This window comes from Oryctolagus cuniculus, chromosome 18 (assembly GCF_964237555.1).
Source record: "Oryctolagus cuniculus chromosome 18, mOryCun1.1, whole genome shotgun sequence".
NCBI classification, from domain to species: Eukaryota; Metazoa; Chordata; class Mammalia; order Lagomorpha; family Leporidae; genus Oryctolagus; species Oryctolagus cuniculus.
In genome coordinates, this window is record NC_091449.1 from 30,495,803 (window position 1) to 30,513,280 (window position 17,478).

The 17,478-nt window shown below is 46.4% G+C and overlaps 1 protein-coding gene across 8 annotated transcripts in view; it reads right to left on the bottom strand.

Annotated features, from left to right (window-relative positions):
* Positions 1 to 10,001: 10,001 nt before the first annotated feature.
* MYLK3 (myosin light chain kinase 3) overlaps positions 10,002 to 17,478 on the bottom strand; it is a 69,071-nt gene continuing 61,594 nt past the window's right edge. For all 8 annotated transcript variants that reach the window (XM_008248379.4, XM_051833905.2, XM_008248380.4 and 5 more), the window contains 4 exons: positions 15,970 to 16,098; positions 14,147 to 14,299; positions 11,569 to 11,701; positions 10,002 to 10,658 (listed from right to left, as the gene is read on the bottom strand). In XM_008248379.4, the coding sequence (XP_008246601.1) occupies positions 10,599 to 10,658; positions 11,569 to 11,701; positions 14,147 to 14,299; positions 15,970 to 16,098 (475 nt within the window). In that variant the 3' untranslated portion in view covers positions 10,002 to 10,598. The remainder of the gene's footprint in view (positions 10,659 to 11,568; positions 11,702 to 14,146; positions 14,300 to 15,969; positions 16,099 to 17,478) is intronic.

Here is a 17,478-nt window from a genome sequence, read left to right on the forward strand (position 1 = left end):
AGTCCAGCAATAAACCAGTTTTTCTTTTGATAGCCTCATACTGAAAAATGTAATCTTAGTAAATAGTACTTACTTTAAAACTGGAAGACAGCAATAAGTTGTTAGGGGCATCGTGCCAGACATGATTTTTAACTAAAATTAAGATCATGGCAATCTGTTCTGTGGCATAGTAGGTTAAGCATCCACCTGCAGCACTGGCATCCCATATAAGTGCCAATTTCAGTCCTGGCTGCTCTACTTCCTATTCAACTCCCTGCTGATGGCCTGGGAAAGCAGCAGAAGATGGCCCAAGTGCTTGGGCCCCTGCACCCACATGGGAGACCCAGAAGTGATTGCATCCAGATTTTTTCATCTGTTCAAAATGGCATCAGCAATAACAGTGGTTACTTTGAATCTTCTGCAAGTAAGGCATAATTCTATACCTACTGCTTAGTCCTGGAGTGACTGAAAGTGATTCTTTCGGCCCTTCTAGAAATCTAGAAGACCATGCTAAGGAAATAGGATCCCAACATATGCAATACCTGGCAAGTCCTGTGGTATTGAAAAACAAACATGAGCTTTGGAACCATACACACTTGGTTTGAAATTCAGGCTGACATTTCTCCTCAGACAATCTCAGAACTTCCTTTAGCCTCAGTTTACTCATTTATATCTGACTTGTGGGGATTAAAGGTTATATTTGAAGTGCATGACAAGACATTCACTAAATAGCAGTTTTGGCTACCACTTTGATCTAGAATGGGTAAATGACTCATTTATTTTAAGAAGTAGGTCAGGGCCGGTACTGTGGTGTAATAGGTAAAGCAACCACCTGTGATAGTGGCATCCCAAATGGGCTCTGGTTCAAGTTCCAGCTGCTCCACTTCCCATCCAGCTCTCTGCTATAGCCTGGGAAAGCAGTAGAAGATGGCCCAAGTGCTTGGGCCCCTGCTTCTGGCTCCTGACTTCAGATTGGCCCAGCTCTGGCCATTGTGGCCAACTGGGGAGTGAACCAGTAGATGGAAGACCTCTCTCTCTGCCTCTCCTCCTCTTTCTGTGTAACTCTGACTTTCAAATAAATTTTTTTTTAAAAAAAAAAAGGTAATTTGTTTATATTTGGTGCCAAGATTTTGATTAGTTTTGAGTCAAATCAATATACTCTTCACAATGTAAAATTAAGCACGCTCACTGTCTTAAAGTATTTTTATTTATTATGTATTTGAAAGGCAGAGAGTGAGTGAGAAACAGGTCTTCCATTTGCTGATTCACTCCCTAAATTCTCGCAAGCGCTGGAGCTGGGCTCAGCTAAAAACAGAACTAAGAAATTAACATAGGTCTCTCACATAGGAAGCAGGGACCCAACTACTTGAGCCATGACCTGCTGCCTCCCAGAGTGCTCATTAGCAGAAAGCTGGACTCAGAACCGGGAGCAGAGCCAGGACTTAAACCCAGGTACTATTATGGGATGTGGGTGTCCCAAGTGGCATCTTAACCACTTGGGCCAAATATCTGTCCCTCCACTTTTTCTGATTTAATAAAATACATACAAGACTTACCACCTTAATTTTTTTCACTTTCCTTTTTATTTGTTTTAATTTTTTTAAAGGAAGACAGACTTTCCATCTTCTGGTTTACTCCCCAAACGCCCGTAACAGCAGGGGCTGAGATCAGTTGAAGCCAGGAGCTCCTCAATCGATCTTTTCCACATAGGTGGCAGAGACCCAAGCACCTAAACCAACCTGCTGGTGCACATTAACTGAAAGCTAAGTTGTAAATTGAACCCAGGCACTCTGACACAGACCACTGTGCCAAACACCACCCACTTAAAATTTCTTGTGTGTGCTGCAGCTTAGTAGCAAATAATGACATTGTGTTGCAGCCAACCTCCAGAATATTACCCATTGAACAATTCCCCATTCCTCTCTCTTCCTAAACACTGGCAACTACCATTCTTTCTGTCTCTGACTTTGGCTAGATATTCCATATAATGGAATCATACAGTATTTCTTTGAGACTGGCTTACTTAATGTCTTTAAAAGTTCATCCATGTTGGGGCTAGCACTGGGGCTTAAAAGGGTTAAGCCGCTGCCTGTGATGCTGGCATCCTATATGGATGCTGTTTCAAGTCCTGGCTATTCCAATCCAGCTTCCAGCTAGTGGGCCTGGGAAAGCAGCAGAAGATGGCCCAAGTGCTTGGGCCCCTGCACCTTTGTGGGAGACCCAGATGAAGCTCCCAGCTCCTGGCTTGCAGCCATTTGGGGAGTTAGTGAATGGAAGATCTCCTCTTTTCATGACTGAATAATATTGTTTTATATATATAGTCCCACATTTTGTTTATCCATCCATCCATCCATCCATCAATTGCACACATGGATTGATTACTCCTTTTAGTTGTTTTGAGTACTGTTGCTATGAACTTGGATATACAACATCTGAGACACTGCTTTCAATTTAGGAGTAGGGGGAAAACCCAGAATTGAAATGATGGATCATACAATAATTCTGTTTTTAAACAGATGCCATACCAGCCATAGTGGCTGTACTATGTTACATTCCCAGCAACAGATTATAAGTGTTCCAATTTCTCCACATCCTTGCCAACATTTATTTTCTGGATTTTTATTTTTTTAACAGCCATATTAATTGGATATGAGGTGGTGGTGTGGTTAGGACATTTCTCTAATTTTTAGTTATGTTGACCATCTTTTCAGGTATTTGCATATTTACTTTGGGAAATATCAATTCAGCCCATTTTTTAATTGGGTTGTTTGGGTTTTGTTGTCAAGTTGTAGTTTTCTATATATTCTAGAGATTAATCCTTATCAGATCTGTGATTAGCAAATTTTTCTGCCTTAAGTTGTTTTTTCCCTCTTGATATGTCCTTTGATGCACAGGAGTTTTTCATTTTGATGTCCAGTTCATCTGTTTTTACTGTTATTGTCTGCTTTTGCTATAATATTCACTAAATCATCACCAAACCAAAGTCATGAAGCTTTCCCCCTACATTTTCTAGGAATTTTATATTTTTAACTCTTACAATTAGTTCTTTGTTTCATTTTTAGTTTATTAAGCATATCCATTTTTATACTATTTTGATGCAATTCCAAGAAATCTGAAGTTTCTGAGTCTTCTATATGGGCTGAGAAAAACACAAATACTGTTTGTGACTTTTTCCTTATGACTTTAAAACAACTAATGGTAATTATGTTAATTATTTGAAATGTAGTAGATCTATGCTTATTTCTTAAATTTGTGGAGGAATTGCCTGCCTTAAAGTGGTATTGTCCAAATGCCTTCCTAGGACACGAATTCTTTCTACAACTTTAGCACATTCACACTGCCAGTGATGGAAACTTACTTACTACTTCGTGAGTCTGTCTCTGTAAAAACACTTTGGAAATAGTTTTTAACAGCTCCTCATGGATTATTCAACTGATTTTAAAAATTGTTTTATGAAAGTTTTCAAATATAGTTTTCCAAGGAAAACTTGGGAAAGCTATGGGGAAATGGAATGAAAAGTTTATTTTTGGTGCAAAAAAATTTTGAACTACATGCATAATTTTTTCTCAATATGCATTTCCCTGAGCTTTTTGAAAACTTCAAACTGTATTGCACTAAAAAAAATCCTGTATTTATTTAATTTTTTTTTGACAGGCAGAGTGGACAGTAAGAGAGAGAGACAGAGAGAAAGGTCCTCCTTTTGCCGTTGGTTCACTCTCCAATGGCCGCCGCAGCCAGCGTTCTGCGGCTGGTGCACTGCGCTGATCCAAAGGCAGGAGCCAGGTGCTTCTCCTGGTCTCCCATGGGGTGCAGGGCCCAAGCACTTGGGCCATCCTCCTCTGCACTCCCTGGCCACAGCAGAGAGCTGGCCTGGAAGAGGAGCGACCGGGACAGAATCCGGTGCCCCGACCGGGACTAGAACCCAGGGTGCCCATGCCGCAGGCAGAGGATTAGCCTAGTGAGCCGCGGCGCCGGCCACCTGTATTTATTTTCAATAAAGAAGGTCTTCCAAAAGGAAAGAAAGTGTATTACAACAAAATAAACTCACATTTAAATCCCATTTTCTATGAACTTTTCCAAGTACCCTCATATTTGAAGCCATACCAATCAAACAGACCCTACAATTAGTAAGATTTTTCCTCACATGCTTAACTAACTATACCTCCCATTTTCCCTGAAATCATTTAACCAAATTACCATATCACACCTCATAAAATTAATAATAATTCATTCTATCATCAGATGTGAAATTGATAATTAAAATATCCATATGTCTCCAGAATGGAGAATTTATATCACTTATCCCCTTCTAAACATGTTGGACTTTAATTGCCATTGTTATTAAGTGAATGAAGCACTCATTTCACTTCTCTATGTTGGAAGCTGGTTTTTCAGGGTCTGTCTGGGCTAGTTCCTTCTTTTCAAACTATCTTGGATAACTTGAGTTCAGACACCTTTCCCTGAGATCCAGACACCTAAGAGCTATAACCAGTATGTTATGGACCTGCCACAAAAGTTTTACCACAACCTTGACATCATGGTCTTTTTGGATGTCCACTGAAGGAAATTCTCAGGATTCAGCAGCCTCTCATTCCCTCTGCCCAGAACTGTTAACAAAGGGCCGTAAGACTTAACTCAGCCCTACTACCAAAGTCCCTTCCCCAGTACCAGAAGATCCATATCAACAGCCTGACAGACACAAATCCAGATGCCAGGAGGAGGAAGAGAGGAGTAAGGACATTGAAAGATGGGGTGGTGCTGTGGCATACTGGGTAAAATAGCACCGGCATCCCACATAGGTGCCAATTTCAGTCCCAGGTGTTCTGCTTCCAATCCAGCTCCCTGCTAATGCACCTGGGAAAGTAGTGGAAAATTACCCAAGTTCTTGGGCCCCTGAACCCATATGGGAGACCCAGAAGCTCCTAGTTCCTGGCTCCTGGCTTCAGCCTGGCCCAGCCCTATCTGTTGCTGCCATTTGGGGAGTGAACCAGGGGATGGAAGCACACTTTCTCCCTTTCTGTAACTCTTTCAAATAAATAAACAAACCTAAAAAAAAAACAAAAACAAAAACAAAAAAAACACACACACAGACACCTCTTAATGAACAGTATTCTCAAGAAAGAATGAAAAAGACATTGGTCGTTGAGATCAGAGTGAATCAAGAAATTTCTATTCTTGCTGGTAATTTTATATATTAGAGAAAGCTACTCTATGCTTAGATAGACCTGGTATTTGATAACCTATGATATGAGTTCTGTGAAACCTTTCTCTTCCTGACTTGATACCAATAATTTATATGGAATCTATATATAATGTTTGAATGTATTTGAATGACTTCCAGTATACTTCAGTTCTTTTCGATTTGACCCAGTGAAGAAGCACCAAGAAATTTCAAGTATTCCCATGTGTTTTAGAAGCCTGAAGTCAATGAGATGAAACCTTGCACCAAGAACTGAGCTGCGGCCAGTGCCGTGGCTCACTAGGCTAATCCTCTGCCTGCGGCATGGGCACCCTGGGTTCTAGTCCCGGTCAGGGCGCCGGATTCTGTCCCGGTCGCTCCTCTTCCAGTCCAGCTCTCTGCTGTGGCCCGGGAAGGCAGTGGAGGATGGCCCAAGTGATTGGGCCCTGCACCTGCATGGGAGACCAGGAGGAAGCACCTGGCTCCCGGCTTTGGATCAGCGCAGCATGCCAGCCGTAGCAGCCATTTTGGCGGGTGAACCAACAGAAGGAAGACCTTTCTCTCTCTCTCTCTCTCTCTCTCTCTCTCTCACTGTCTAACTCTGCCTGTCAACAAACAAACAAACAAAGCTGAGCTGCAAAGCAACTGTAGGAAAGGAATGTAAAGAAAGCAGGCTATTTGACTAAAGCATACTAACTAGGGCAGATGATTAGATTTTTCCGGCTTTCAAATGTTTGAATTGCAAAAAAGGGAACTGTGGTGTGATGTTTCAACTTTCAGTAGCAAATAAATGTGTATATAGAAGAACTTATTAAAACTGACCTATCTGAGTTGGTTTTTTAAAAGAGAATGGAGGGACTGGCATTGTGGCACAGTAGGTTAGGCTGCCGCCTGAGACACTGGCATCCCATACAAACACAGGTTAGAGTCCCGGCTGCTCCACTCTCCATCCAGCTCTCTGCTAATGCACCTGTGAAGCAGCAGCAGATGTCCCAAGTGCTTGGGCCCCTGCACCCACATGGGAGACCCAGATGGAATTTCTGGCTCCTGGCTTCAACCTGTCCCAGCCCTGGCTATTGCGGCCATTTGGGGAGTGAACTAGCAGATACAAGATTCTCTCTCTCTCTGTCTCTCTCTCTCTCTTTCTCTCTCTCTCTCCGCCTTTCAAAAAATAAACTTAAAAAACAGAGCAAATGGAAACCTAACTCGGGTTTAGAGGTGTGGCCTGTGGGAGGGATGAGGATTAGACAAGGTCCTCAAGGTACAGCACCATGATTGACACTGCTAGCTTTGTAGGAAGACACCAGGGGTTCTCACCTGACACCCGCTGTCTCTTGCCACTGCCCCTTGCCCCTTGCCTTTGAGCTGCTTGGGACTCTGCTGATGAGATAGCCATCACCAGGTGCAGCCCCTCAATCCTGGACTAGGACCAGGAGCCAAAATGGACTTCTTTATAATTTACCCAGTCTGTATATCCTGTTATTAACAACAGAAAACTGTTTCTAAAATATCTTTTTATTGTTTGCTCAAATCAGGGTCAAAACAAAGTCCACACTTGACACTGAGTTGCTAATTTTTAATTATAAAAGCAGTACATGCTCATTTAAAAAAGAAACAAAATATTCAAATGGTTCAGAAAGTTATGAAGTGAAAAGTGGTTTTCTTTCTCTCCCAGTCACCCACTTTTTATACCCCACTGTTCTTCTGCATATCCTAGAATTTTTAATGTACATGGAAGCATATGTTTCTGCACAGATGGGATGATACCACATATATGTTCTATCATTTTGATAATGAAAAAATGCCCTTCAAAATCTGGATCTATCTTTAACCACTGCAAGGTATTCTACTACATGGATGTAACAAAATTAATTTAACTAAGCCCAAGCTGACAGGCACATGTTGATTATTTCTGCTGGGCCATTAGCAATAGTGCTATAGGAAACATCATTTTGCATAAATCTCTATACTTGTCCAAGTACTGAGGGGTACATTTCCAGAAATGGAATTGCTGGATAAAAGTGTGGACATGACTTTTATTTGGGCCCACACCCAACAACATGCAAGACCGGAAGCTCGTGACCAAGAAGGCGGGGGGGGGGGGGGGGGTAGTCTGTGGGGAGCAACTCGGACTATACTGTTACTGGAATTAAGACTTATTCTATGCATCTGCTCTCCCTCTGTGGGGAGCAATCCTGACTAGACTAAGTTACTCGAATTAGGACTTATTCTATGCATCTGCTCTCCCACAATATGGCGCTGGGAGAGAAGTAAACAGCTTCCGCACAGCTGCCTCCAGTTCAACCAATTAACTGTAGGACTTGCTCCTGATTGGAGAGCAGCGTACTCAGCCGAGTTGGGATTGGCGGAGGAGGACTATAAAGGAGGGGAGAGACGACATGCACCAGGAACATCTATGGGGAACATCTAAGGGAACCCGTGCAGCCCCCAGAGAGCCGGCCGGCGGTGTGCCGCTCCCCTGCGGAAGTGGGGAATGCGGCCAGGGGGAACTGCCCTTCCACGGAGGTGGAAGGGATAGTAGCCAACCCGGGAAGAACCAGCAGCAAACCCGGGGAGGGCCGAGCAGACGAAAGAACAGCGCAGGGTCCTGTGTCGCTCCTCCACGAAGAGGGGGAGCGACATAATGGTGCCGTGACTCGGATAGGATACCTGGAACGGATAGGAAACCTAGCTCGGATAGAAAACTTAGGACGGATAGCAAACTTAGGAGGGAAGAAACGGGAAGAAGCAGGAAAATACTGGAGAGAGAGACTAGCGAAGAGCCTAGGGGAAAGCCGGACGAGAAAGGTGCCGGAAGAAGCTATTGAAAACCTAGGCATAGACTTGGATACGGACTGTGGGAAAGAAGTTAGGATTGAAAGCGAAAGTGAAAGCTTTCATAGACTCGGATGCGGACTATGGCGGGGAAGCTAGGAGATTGAAAGCGAAAGTGAAACCTGGAGGAGGCTTGGACTCGGATACGGACTGTGGGGAGTAGCCAGGAGAAATGAGAGGAATATTGTTGGAAGAAAACTTAAGGAAACATACCGGGTAGAGAAAAACGTTAGGGAGGATGAAGCCGCGAGTGCAGGCCGAGGCGGAGATATAAGCCACCTTGGAATTCTTCAAGTCACCCCGGGGAGCAAGAGGCGAAGATCTGGAACCAGAGGCAGAGACGTGGGCCGCCAGGTTGGAATTCGCCAGGTTAGTCCGGGGAACTTGGACTGAATGCCGGTGGTGGCGGAAACATTCGCGGAAGCCGCCGCGTGCAGAGAGAGCACGGGGCGTGAATAGATGGGGAACGCAGGGGCTGGCGCGAGGCCGTGGTGCGGGCGCGAAGTGCGTGGAGACTGCGGAGCGTGCGCGCAGAGCCGGGAACCCGCCGGCGGGGCGAGGCGCCGGGAAGCCGCGCAGAGCCGTGAAGCCGCCGCGGGGCGGGCGCCGGCGGGGCGAGGCGCCGGGAAGCCGCGCAGAGCCGTGAAGCCGCCGCGGGGCGGGCGCCGGCGGGGCGAGGCGCCGGGAAGCCGCGCAGAGCCATGAAGCTGCCGCGGGGCGAGGTGCCGAGAAGCAGCCTCGGGGCGAGCGCCGCCGGAAAGCCGCAGGGATAAGAGAAACAGAAGTTTTAGAAGTAAAGTGAGAGAAATAGGAATGCTGGAAGATAGAAGTAAAATGGGAGAAATAGGAATGCCCGGAGATAGAGAAATAGAGAAATAGAAAGGCCTCCCTACAACACTGCAATGTGAGAGCTTGGATTCGGTCTGCCTGATTAAGTGAGGCGATGAGCACCTGGGCGGCTAGCAGCTTATGCGCCGCAGGTCACCGAAGACAGGCACGAATTAACATCAGTAAGGCTTCCCCACAATACAACAATGAGAAAGCTTGGATTCGGTCTGCCTAATTAAGGCGGTAAGCGCCAGCAAGCAGCTCGACCAGAGTATGAGCTGCAGGTCACCGAAGATAGGCACGAACCAACACTAATAAGTCTCCCCCACAATATGGCAATGAGAAGGCTTGGATTTGGTTTGCCTGATAGGGCTTGTAAGCCCCTGCAGGCAGAGCAGAGCATGCGCTGCAGGGCACCGAACACAGGCACGCATCAGCGCCTAAAAACCTCCTCACAACATGGCGAAGAGAGGACCCGGATTCGGTTTGCCTGATTGATAGGACTTGTAAGAACCTGTGGCAACTCTAGCAAGCAGAGCAGAGTGTGTGCCGCGGGACACCGAAGACAGGCGCGTATCAACGCCAAAAAATAAAAAGAAAGGGGGATCTGTGGGGAGCAACTCGGACTATACTGTTACTGGAATTAAGACTTATTCTATGCATCTGCTCTCCCTCTGTGGGGAGCAATCCTGACTAGACTAAGTTACTCGAATTAGGACTTATTCTATGCATCTGCTCTCCCACAATATGGCGCTGGGAGAGAAGTAAACAGCTTCCGCACAGCTGCCTCCAGTTCAACCAATTAACTGTAGGACTTGCTCCTGATTGGAGAGCAGCGTACTCAGCCGAGTTGGGATTGGCGGAGGAGGACTATAAAGGAGGGGAGAGACGACATGCACCAGGAACATCTATGGGGAACATCTAAGGGAACCCGTGCAGCCCCCAGAGAGCCGGCCGGCGGTGTGCCGCTCCCCTGCGGAAGTGGGGAATGCGGCCAGGGGGAACTGCCCTTCCACGGAGGTGGAAGGGATAGTAGCCAACCCGGGAAGAACCAGCAGCAAACCCGGGGAGGGCCGAGCAGACGAAAGAACAGCGCAGGGTCCTGTGTCGCTCCTCCACGAAGAGGGGGAGCGACAGTAGTCATCATGGTGAAGAATTGGTTGGAGGCAGCAGGTGCACATAGAGTTTAAAATTTTCCTTTAATTCTAATTGCTCACATTTAGAGTGGATATATTTTGAAATGTGAAACAATATTAAAGGATGCACATTGATGCTGATTCTCAAAAGGGAGCCTAAGTTAAACAAGTTCAAGGATCACTGTCCTAAATCCACAATGGTTGACACTAGGGCAGGGTAATACAAGCAAATGTCAGTTCACACCTAAGCAAATCGAAATTCTAGGACTTCCTTGTGCTGGAAGAGATAATACTGAATAGCGTGCCCCTGCAGAAAAGCCTGCTAAGTTCTTTAATCACAGTAAGTTTATAATTTAAACTCCACTTTCCTACCTATCTAAAGCATGCCTACTTATCACCAAAAATAGGTGTACTTGGAAAGTAAACACAGCATTTCAAACTTAGGGCTCTTACAAGGGAGAACCAAAGCCCTCAGCGTGCATTCCTTACAGCCACTTTCTATCTGCAACGAAGGCCACAGTCATAATCTGTTTTACAAAATAAGTGGAATCAATATTTAAGCCCGATTATGTAAAGTCATCTCTTCACTTCACCACTGCCCTCGATAATTTCTAGGCCTGTTGGAGCATCTGAGTTGAAGATTAGGGACACGTTGGAAATTTCCTTAGCCTGTTGGCAGCAGTCACCACGTAGAAATGTTTCTTGAGATAAAAGAGAAAAAAATAAAGAAAAAGTGTACTGTTAGACCAGTTGCTTTAGGAAGAAACAATGAAAGGTTTTAAGCAAGTCTGCCACTTGATTTCATTTAAAACGAATCACCCAAAGGGGCAAACAAATTTCCAGACCAATTACAGTACAACAGTAGCATTTCTGGGGCAGTGGGAGGTAAACAGGAAGTGAGAAGATGCTATCACGCCCCTTTTATGTGAAAAACACAGCATCCTACAACAGTGTTTCTCAGACTGTGATTCATAGCCACCAGTTGGTCATGAAATGAAATTTGTGGGTTGTGAACAGGACTTTACTTAGTAAGACTAAATGTCATAAAATGGAAAATACCAGAGTGTGTCACAGACTGTTGGAGGAAATGTGTATACAGAGCTATTGTGAACATGTATGTGGATCCTGTGTACTGCCTCCCTAGGTAAACAATTTCATTTTAGTTTTCAGCGAGAGTCTGAGCACCACGAATATGCTTCTAAGATAGGCTTTATGTCCAAGGTACCAAAGAGTTCTGTTGTAAACAAAATCGTGAACTTGGAGACCTTAGCAAGGCTTTCCAGCCCCCATTTCTGAAATGTGGGGTGATCCAGCCCCAGGCGACAACAGGAACTTGAACAGCACTGCCATGGAGAACATATGCTCAACTCCACTCCACCACTTCAAGTGACAAATACAAGAGACTACAAACCAAACATCACTCTAAGCCAGTGATTTTTGGTCTGTGGCATTTTTAAATCGAGCTAAACGGTTTTTGGCAAGAGAGAGATTTTTCCCGCTAAATAATCTTCCTATTGAGAACCAAAATGTAAGTAAAAACTTAGCTACAGTTCTTTCTTTCAAAGGCATATTAAGACAAGCATTGCCTGTACAAAAAGAAAAGCAAAATACCTTCCATTTTCTCTGGGCCGTGTACTTCTGCAGCAGTAGTTGGGATTTGAGACGAACTTTGAATTTGGAAGCTTTGGCAGGCAAATGATTGAGCCACTCATGTTTCAGGCACTGTGTGGCACTCATTCTGCAGCTGTGAAATCAAACAGTAGTTGAGGCTTTTAGTGGGGTTTGCCCTTTTCCAGTTGTCCAAAAATCTGTTCAATTGGGTAGGGAGCCTGAGTCTATGGAGATTAATGACTTAGGCAGATTCGTGCTGTGCACCAGAAAGGAAACTCCTTGTATCAAAAGTTCCCCTTCCTTAAAAGTGCCAGAAAGTTGTCAGTGAAGTGTTCCCTGATGTCTAGAGAAGGAATGTCTCCCACTTCCCAGACAGGGCTGGGAGAGGGAGGCAGGCCATAGGACGGCCAGCCTGAATCTGCTCTTAAGAACAGAAGACTTGGGGCCTGCGCTGTGGCATAGAAGGTTAAGCCTCCACCTGCAGTGCCGGCATCCCATATGGATGTTCCAGTCCCAGCTGCTTCACTTCCAAGCCAGCTCCCTGATAATGTGCCTGGGAAAGCAGTAGAAGATGGCCCAAGCCACAGGGCCCCTGCCACCCATGTGGGAGACTCAGAAGAAGCTCCTGGCTCCTGGCTTCAGCCTGGCCCACTCCCAGCTGTTGAGGCCATTTTGAGAGTGAATTAGAGACATTGGTGATGGCTCAGTACTTGGGTCCCTGCCACCTACATGGAAAACTGAGTTCTGGGCTCCTGGCTTCAGCTTGGCCCTGCCCTGGCTGTTGTAGACATCTGGGGAAGTGACCTAGTGAATGGAAGCTCTCTCTGTCTCTGTCTCTCTGCCTTTCAAATAATTAAAAATAAATAAGTAAGGCCAGCGCTGCGGCTCACTAGGCTAATCCTCTGCCTGCGGCATGGGCACCCTGGGTTCTAGTCCTGGTCAGGGCGCCGGATTCTGTCCCGGTTGCTCCTCTTCCAGTCCAGCTCTCTGCTGTGGCCCAGGAAGGCAGTGGAGGATGGCCCAAGTGCTTGGGCCCTGCACACGCATGGGAGACCAGGAGGAAGCACCTGGCTCCCGGCTTTGGATCAGCGCAGCATGCTGGCCATAGCGGCCATTTGGGGGGGGGGGGGGAGAACCAACAGAAGGAAGACCTTTCTCTCTGTCTTCTCACTGTCTAACTCTGCCTGTCAAAAAATAAATAAATAAATAAGTAAAAATACTTAAGTGTTAAGCCACTTCCTGTGTTGTCATGATCCCATACGAGCACTAGTTGAAATTTCAGCTGCTCCCTTCTAATCCAGCTCCCTGCTGATGTACCTGGGAAAGCAATGGATGATGGCCCAAGTGTTTGGGCTCCTGTCACCCATGTGGGAGACCCAGAGAGAATTCCAGGCTCCTGGCTTTGGCTTAGCCTAGCTCTGGCCTTGCAGCCATTTGTGGACTGAACCAGCGGATGAAAGACCTTTCTCTCTCTCTGTCTCTCTCCCACCCCTGCCCTGTCACTCTGCCTTTCAAATAAATAAAATAAATCTTTAACAAAAAAAAAAATTTAAAAAGAAGATGAGACTTGAAAGAAGCTCATTTCTCCTTCTAGACCACGATGTCAAATGATTCACCCAGATTAGAAACGTGTTTCCTCTCACACAACCTTTCACAAATCAGAAACAAAACTGTGAATGTCAGGGACCTATGATCGGTGTTAGAGCCCGGATTCTTCCACCTTACTCCTGGGTTAGTAATGCCTTCGGTTATTTTCCATCTACTCTAGTGTCTGAAATACGCAGCCTTCATCACCAAGAGATGAGATAGTCAGACTTTCACTGTAGAGATGCTGTATAAGTGCTTTTCAGGAGGGCACACACCCTGAAATTAGAGGCATGGCCGCAGTTTCTGCTCAGGCAGAAAACAGGCTGAGGATGGCACCTCCCTGCACACACAAAGGAATGTGGCAGTGGGAGCAGCAGGGGGCTAATGGACATGAATTGGTACCAGGGGTATTTTCAGGAATTTGTAAATTTGCAGGAGCATCTAAATGGGCCTGTCTCTGAAGATTTACCACACAGCTCTAATCCCTATGTTAGACCACCAGACCGAATTCCCTTTCCCAAATCCTGAAGTTGTTGTATATAACCTTGCCTATGTGCCTGCTGGTTTGTAGACTTGCTGGTACCCTCTAAATAAAAGTGGGAGCGCATAGCTATCCAGTGGTGCGCTCTTAGAATGGACGCTCCCGTGTCCTGTCTCCCCATTTGAAAAATCCCTTTATTTCACTATAGAGAATGACAGCACCTCATCTAAATTTTTCTTCAACATGAGCCTCTTATAAGTGATAACTTGGAAATAGGAATCATTCGTAAATACACTCCTTTAGAAGTTCTACCTACATTTTACAATCCTAGCAATTTATCTGGAAATTAATTTCCTTTGTCCCTTTGTCTACTCCCTTTAGTGTTCCAAAGAAGTAGCACACTACTTCCCTTCATAGGAACAAAGGACTGTTGGCCTCAGCAGTCCTGCCCAGCACCCAGCCCAGGGGTCGCCATCAGAATGGAGCATGAGTGACAAGTTGTAAAGAGACCTCTTCTCTTTGACCAGCAGCCGGGAAACAAAGTCCTTGGCCTCCTCCGACAGCCCTTCAAAGGTCTCAGCGTCGAAATCCCAGCTGCAGTTCACAATGAAATTCATGGTCTCTGCATCTGTTTCCCCTAGAAACGGGGACAAGCCACTGAGTCTACAGGAGAGAGAAAAGACTGTCAGTATTTTGGAGCTACGTTTGCCAACAGGCATCAAGACAAAGAAGAAAAAACTTACAAGGTCCAAGCAGGCCTAACCAGAACCAAGAGAGTTCGGAAGAAAAGCAACCCCCTCACTTCTGCACAGAGTATAGAACAATGTGTTTGGGCTTGCACCGCGGCTCACTTGGCTAATCCTCCGCCTGTGGCGCCGGCACACGGGGTTCTAGCCCCGGTCGGGGCGCCGGATTCTGTCCCGGTTGCTCCTCTTCCAGTCCAGCTCTCTGCTGTGGCCCGGGAAGGCAGTGGAGGATGGCCCAAGTGCTTGGGCCCTGCACCCTCATGGGAGACCAGGAGGAAGCACCTGGCTCCTGGCTTCAGATCTCAGATCAGTGCAGCACGCTGGCCGTAGCAGCCATTTGCGGGGTGAACCAACAGAAGGAAGACCTTTCTCTCTGTCTCTCTTTCTCACTGTCTAACTCTGCCTGTCCAAAAAAAAAAAAAAAAAAAAAAAAAAAAGCAATGTGTTCATTAAGGGGAGGCAGTGGAAGGATTAAAAAATTGAAGGCAGGAAGGGTATTCAGAATAAGCCTCCATTCGAACTCACAATTGAGATGAGGGCCCAACTGAATACCCAGCTATCAAGTACATCTTGATTTAATTTAAAAATAGTTTTCCATGTGTCGGAGACAGCCAGGCTCATTTAGATAATACCCAGGCCTCTGGCCAAAGGAAAATTGGCTTGATTTGCCTCCTACTACAGTGAGGGCAGAGAGGCAGGACAACCTCCGCGGCTGTCCCCCGGGGCCCTAAACCTCCCCAGCTGGTGCAGCACACATACACAGTGTGAGGACAGGGAGCAGCAGTTACACAAGAATAAGAAGACCAGAGGCAAAACCTGACTTTGCCGGGCCTCTGAGCAAACAGCCGAGGAGCCTGCCACACTTGGGGAGAGAAGGAAACAGGACGCGCAGGCTGAGAAGTGGCAAGGTGAGAGGACCCAGCAAGCCCCATCCTGCCCCCGCCCCGCCCCGCCCCTCTCTAAACCCCTTCAGGGCACTCCAGCCCCACCCACCCCCACCCTGTGCCAAAGGCCTTTAACCTCAGTTGTTTGCCAACCCAGAAATAACAGGAAATTAATTCCATTCCCTCCACACCCCCAGGGTCAGCCTACAAGCAATAACTAACAGGAACTGATCATCAATACCCGAATTCCCTCCTCCACAGCTGGAATAACTCGGAGGGGCTGACGGATTCCGGAGTCCTCCAGCAGAAATAAAGCAGGTTGCCCACCGTTGGGTCTGATTCCTGGGTCAGTAACACCTTTGGCTATTTTCAGTTATTACTTTATATCCGAGGATCAAACAACTCAGAGGCCCAGCCGATGACTTGACAGAGCTGCTGATCTCCAAGAAATGAGGCATCGAGGCCTTCTGTTCTGAGGACTAACACCTCCATATCTAAACATGTTTTCTACATTGACTTATCACTGATGACTTGGAATTAGGATCAACTTGTAAATATGGCCCCTGGCTTAATAACACACCCCTAACTGGCTGCCTTTCTTTCCCCATCTCACCACCCTACACGCCTATTGGTGTTTCCTGGGAAGGAAGTAAAACAGCTGGCTGCCCTGATTCACTCTGAAGCCAGAACCCTACACACTCACAGCATGTAGGTGATGACGCCCACGCTCCACATGTCCGTGGGGAAGGAGACAAACTCGTAGTTGACAACTTCCGGGGCCAGGAATTCCGGAGTACCGAAGTTCACCTTCAGCTTTTCCCGAGGCTTGTACCTGGGGGAGCGGGGAGACAGGACCATGGGAGTGAGGCTGGACAAGTTCCCGGTGGGAGGAGACATTCTCCGGGCTCTTCCAGTCACTTATGTTGCCTGGACCTCACCCTGGGGAATGGTCACACCCCAGGCCCCAAATGCTCTAAGTCATGGGTAGAATCAGAAAAAGTCCTCATTCTCCAGCCCTTTCCAATCTGAAGAGATGTGAAGATATCTCGCTCAGCATGCAGCTACACGCGCACCCAACTGGAGTGAGTGCACCCAATTGGTTGGAGCAGTGATGGTAAGAATGAGAAAAAAGAGTTAAAGATGTCCATCACCACTAATCATTAGGGAAACACAGACAAAAACCACAGCATAAGATCACTTCACACCCCAAGGATGGCTACTGTATTTTAAAAGAAATAAACAAAAAATGAAAATATCAAGTATAGACTGGTTGTGGAAAAATCAGCACCTTATGCACTACTGGTGGGAAAGTAAAATAGGGCAGCCACTGTGGTTAATCACTGTAAATAGTACGGTGGTTCCACAAAAAAATCAGAAATAGAATTATCATAGGGTCCATTAATTCTAAGTCTGGGTATATACTCAAGAGAATTGAAAGCAGATTCACCAAAAGATATTTGCACATCCACGTTCATAGCATTATCCACAATAGCTAAAAGGAGGAAATTACTCAAGTGCTCACTGACAGGTGAATGAATAAGCAAAATATGGCATATACATGGAATGGAATATCACTTAGCCCAAAAAGGAATGAAATTCTGACACATGCCACACATGAGTGAACCTCAAGGATGTTATGCTAAGTGAATTAAGTCAGGCACAAGAAATGCTGCATATTTCTGCTGATCCGGGGTACTTGGAGAACCCACTTTTACAGAAACAGAAAGAGGAAAGGTGCTTGCCAGGAACTGGGAGCAGAAGGAAAATGAGAAGTTATTATTTAATTGCTATCAAAGCTCGGTTTTACAGATGAAAAAGTTCTGGAGATGGATTGCACAACAATGCAAATAGCCTTAACACTACTGAATTGTACAGTTAAAAATTAAGATGGTAGGCCGGCGCCGTGGCTCAATAGGCTAATCCTCCACCTTGCGGCGCCGGCACACCGGGTTCTAGTCCCGGTTGGGGCGCCGGATTCTGTCCCGGTTGCCCCTCTTCCAGGCCAGCTCTCTGCTATGGCCAGGGAGTGCAGTGGAGGATGGCCCAGGTGCTTGGGCCCTGCACCCCATGGGAAACCAGGAAAAGCACCTGGATCCTGGCTCCTGCCATCGGATCAGCGCGGTGCGCCGGCTGCAGCGGCGGCCATTGGAGGGTGAACCAACGGCAAAGGAAGACCTTTCTCTCTGTCTCTCTCTCACTGTCCACTCTGCCT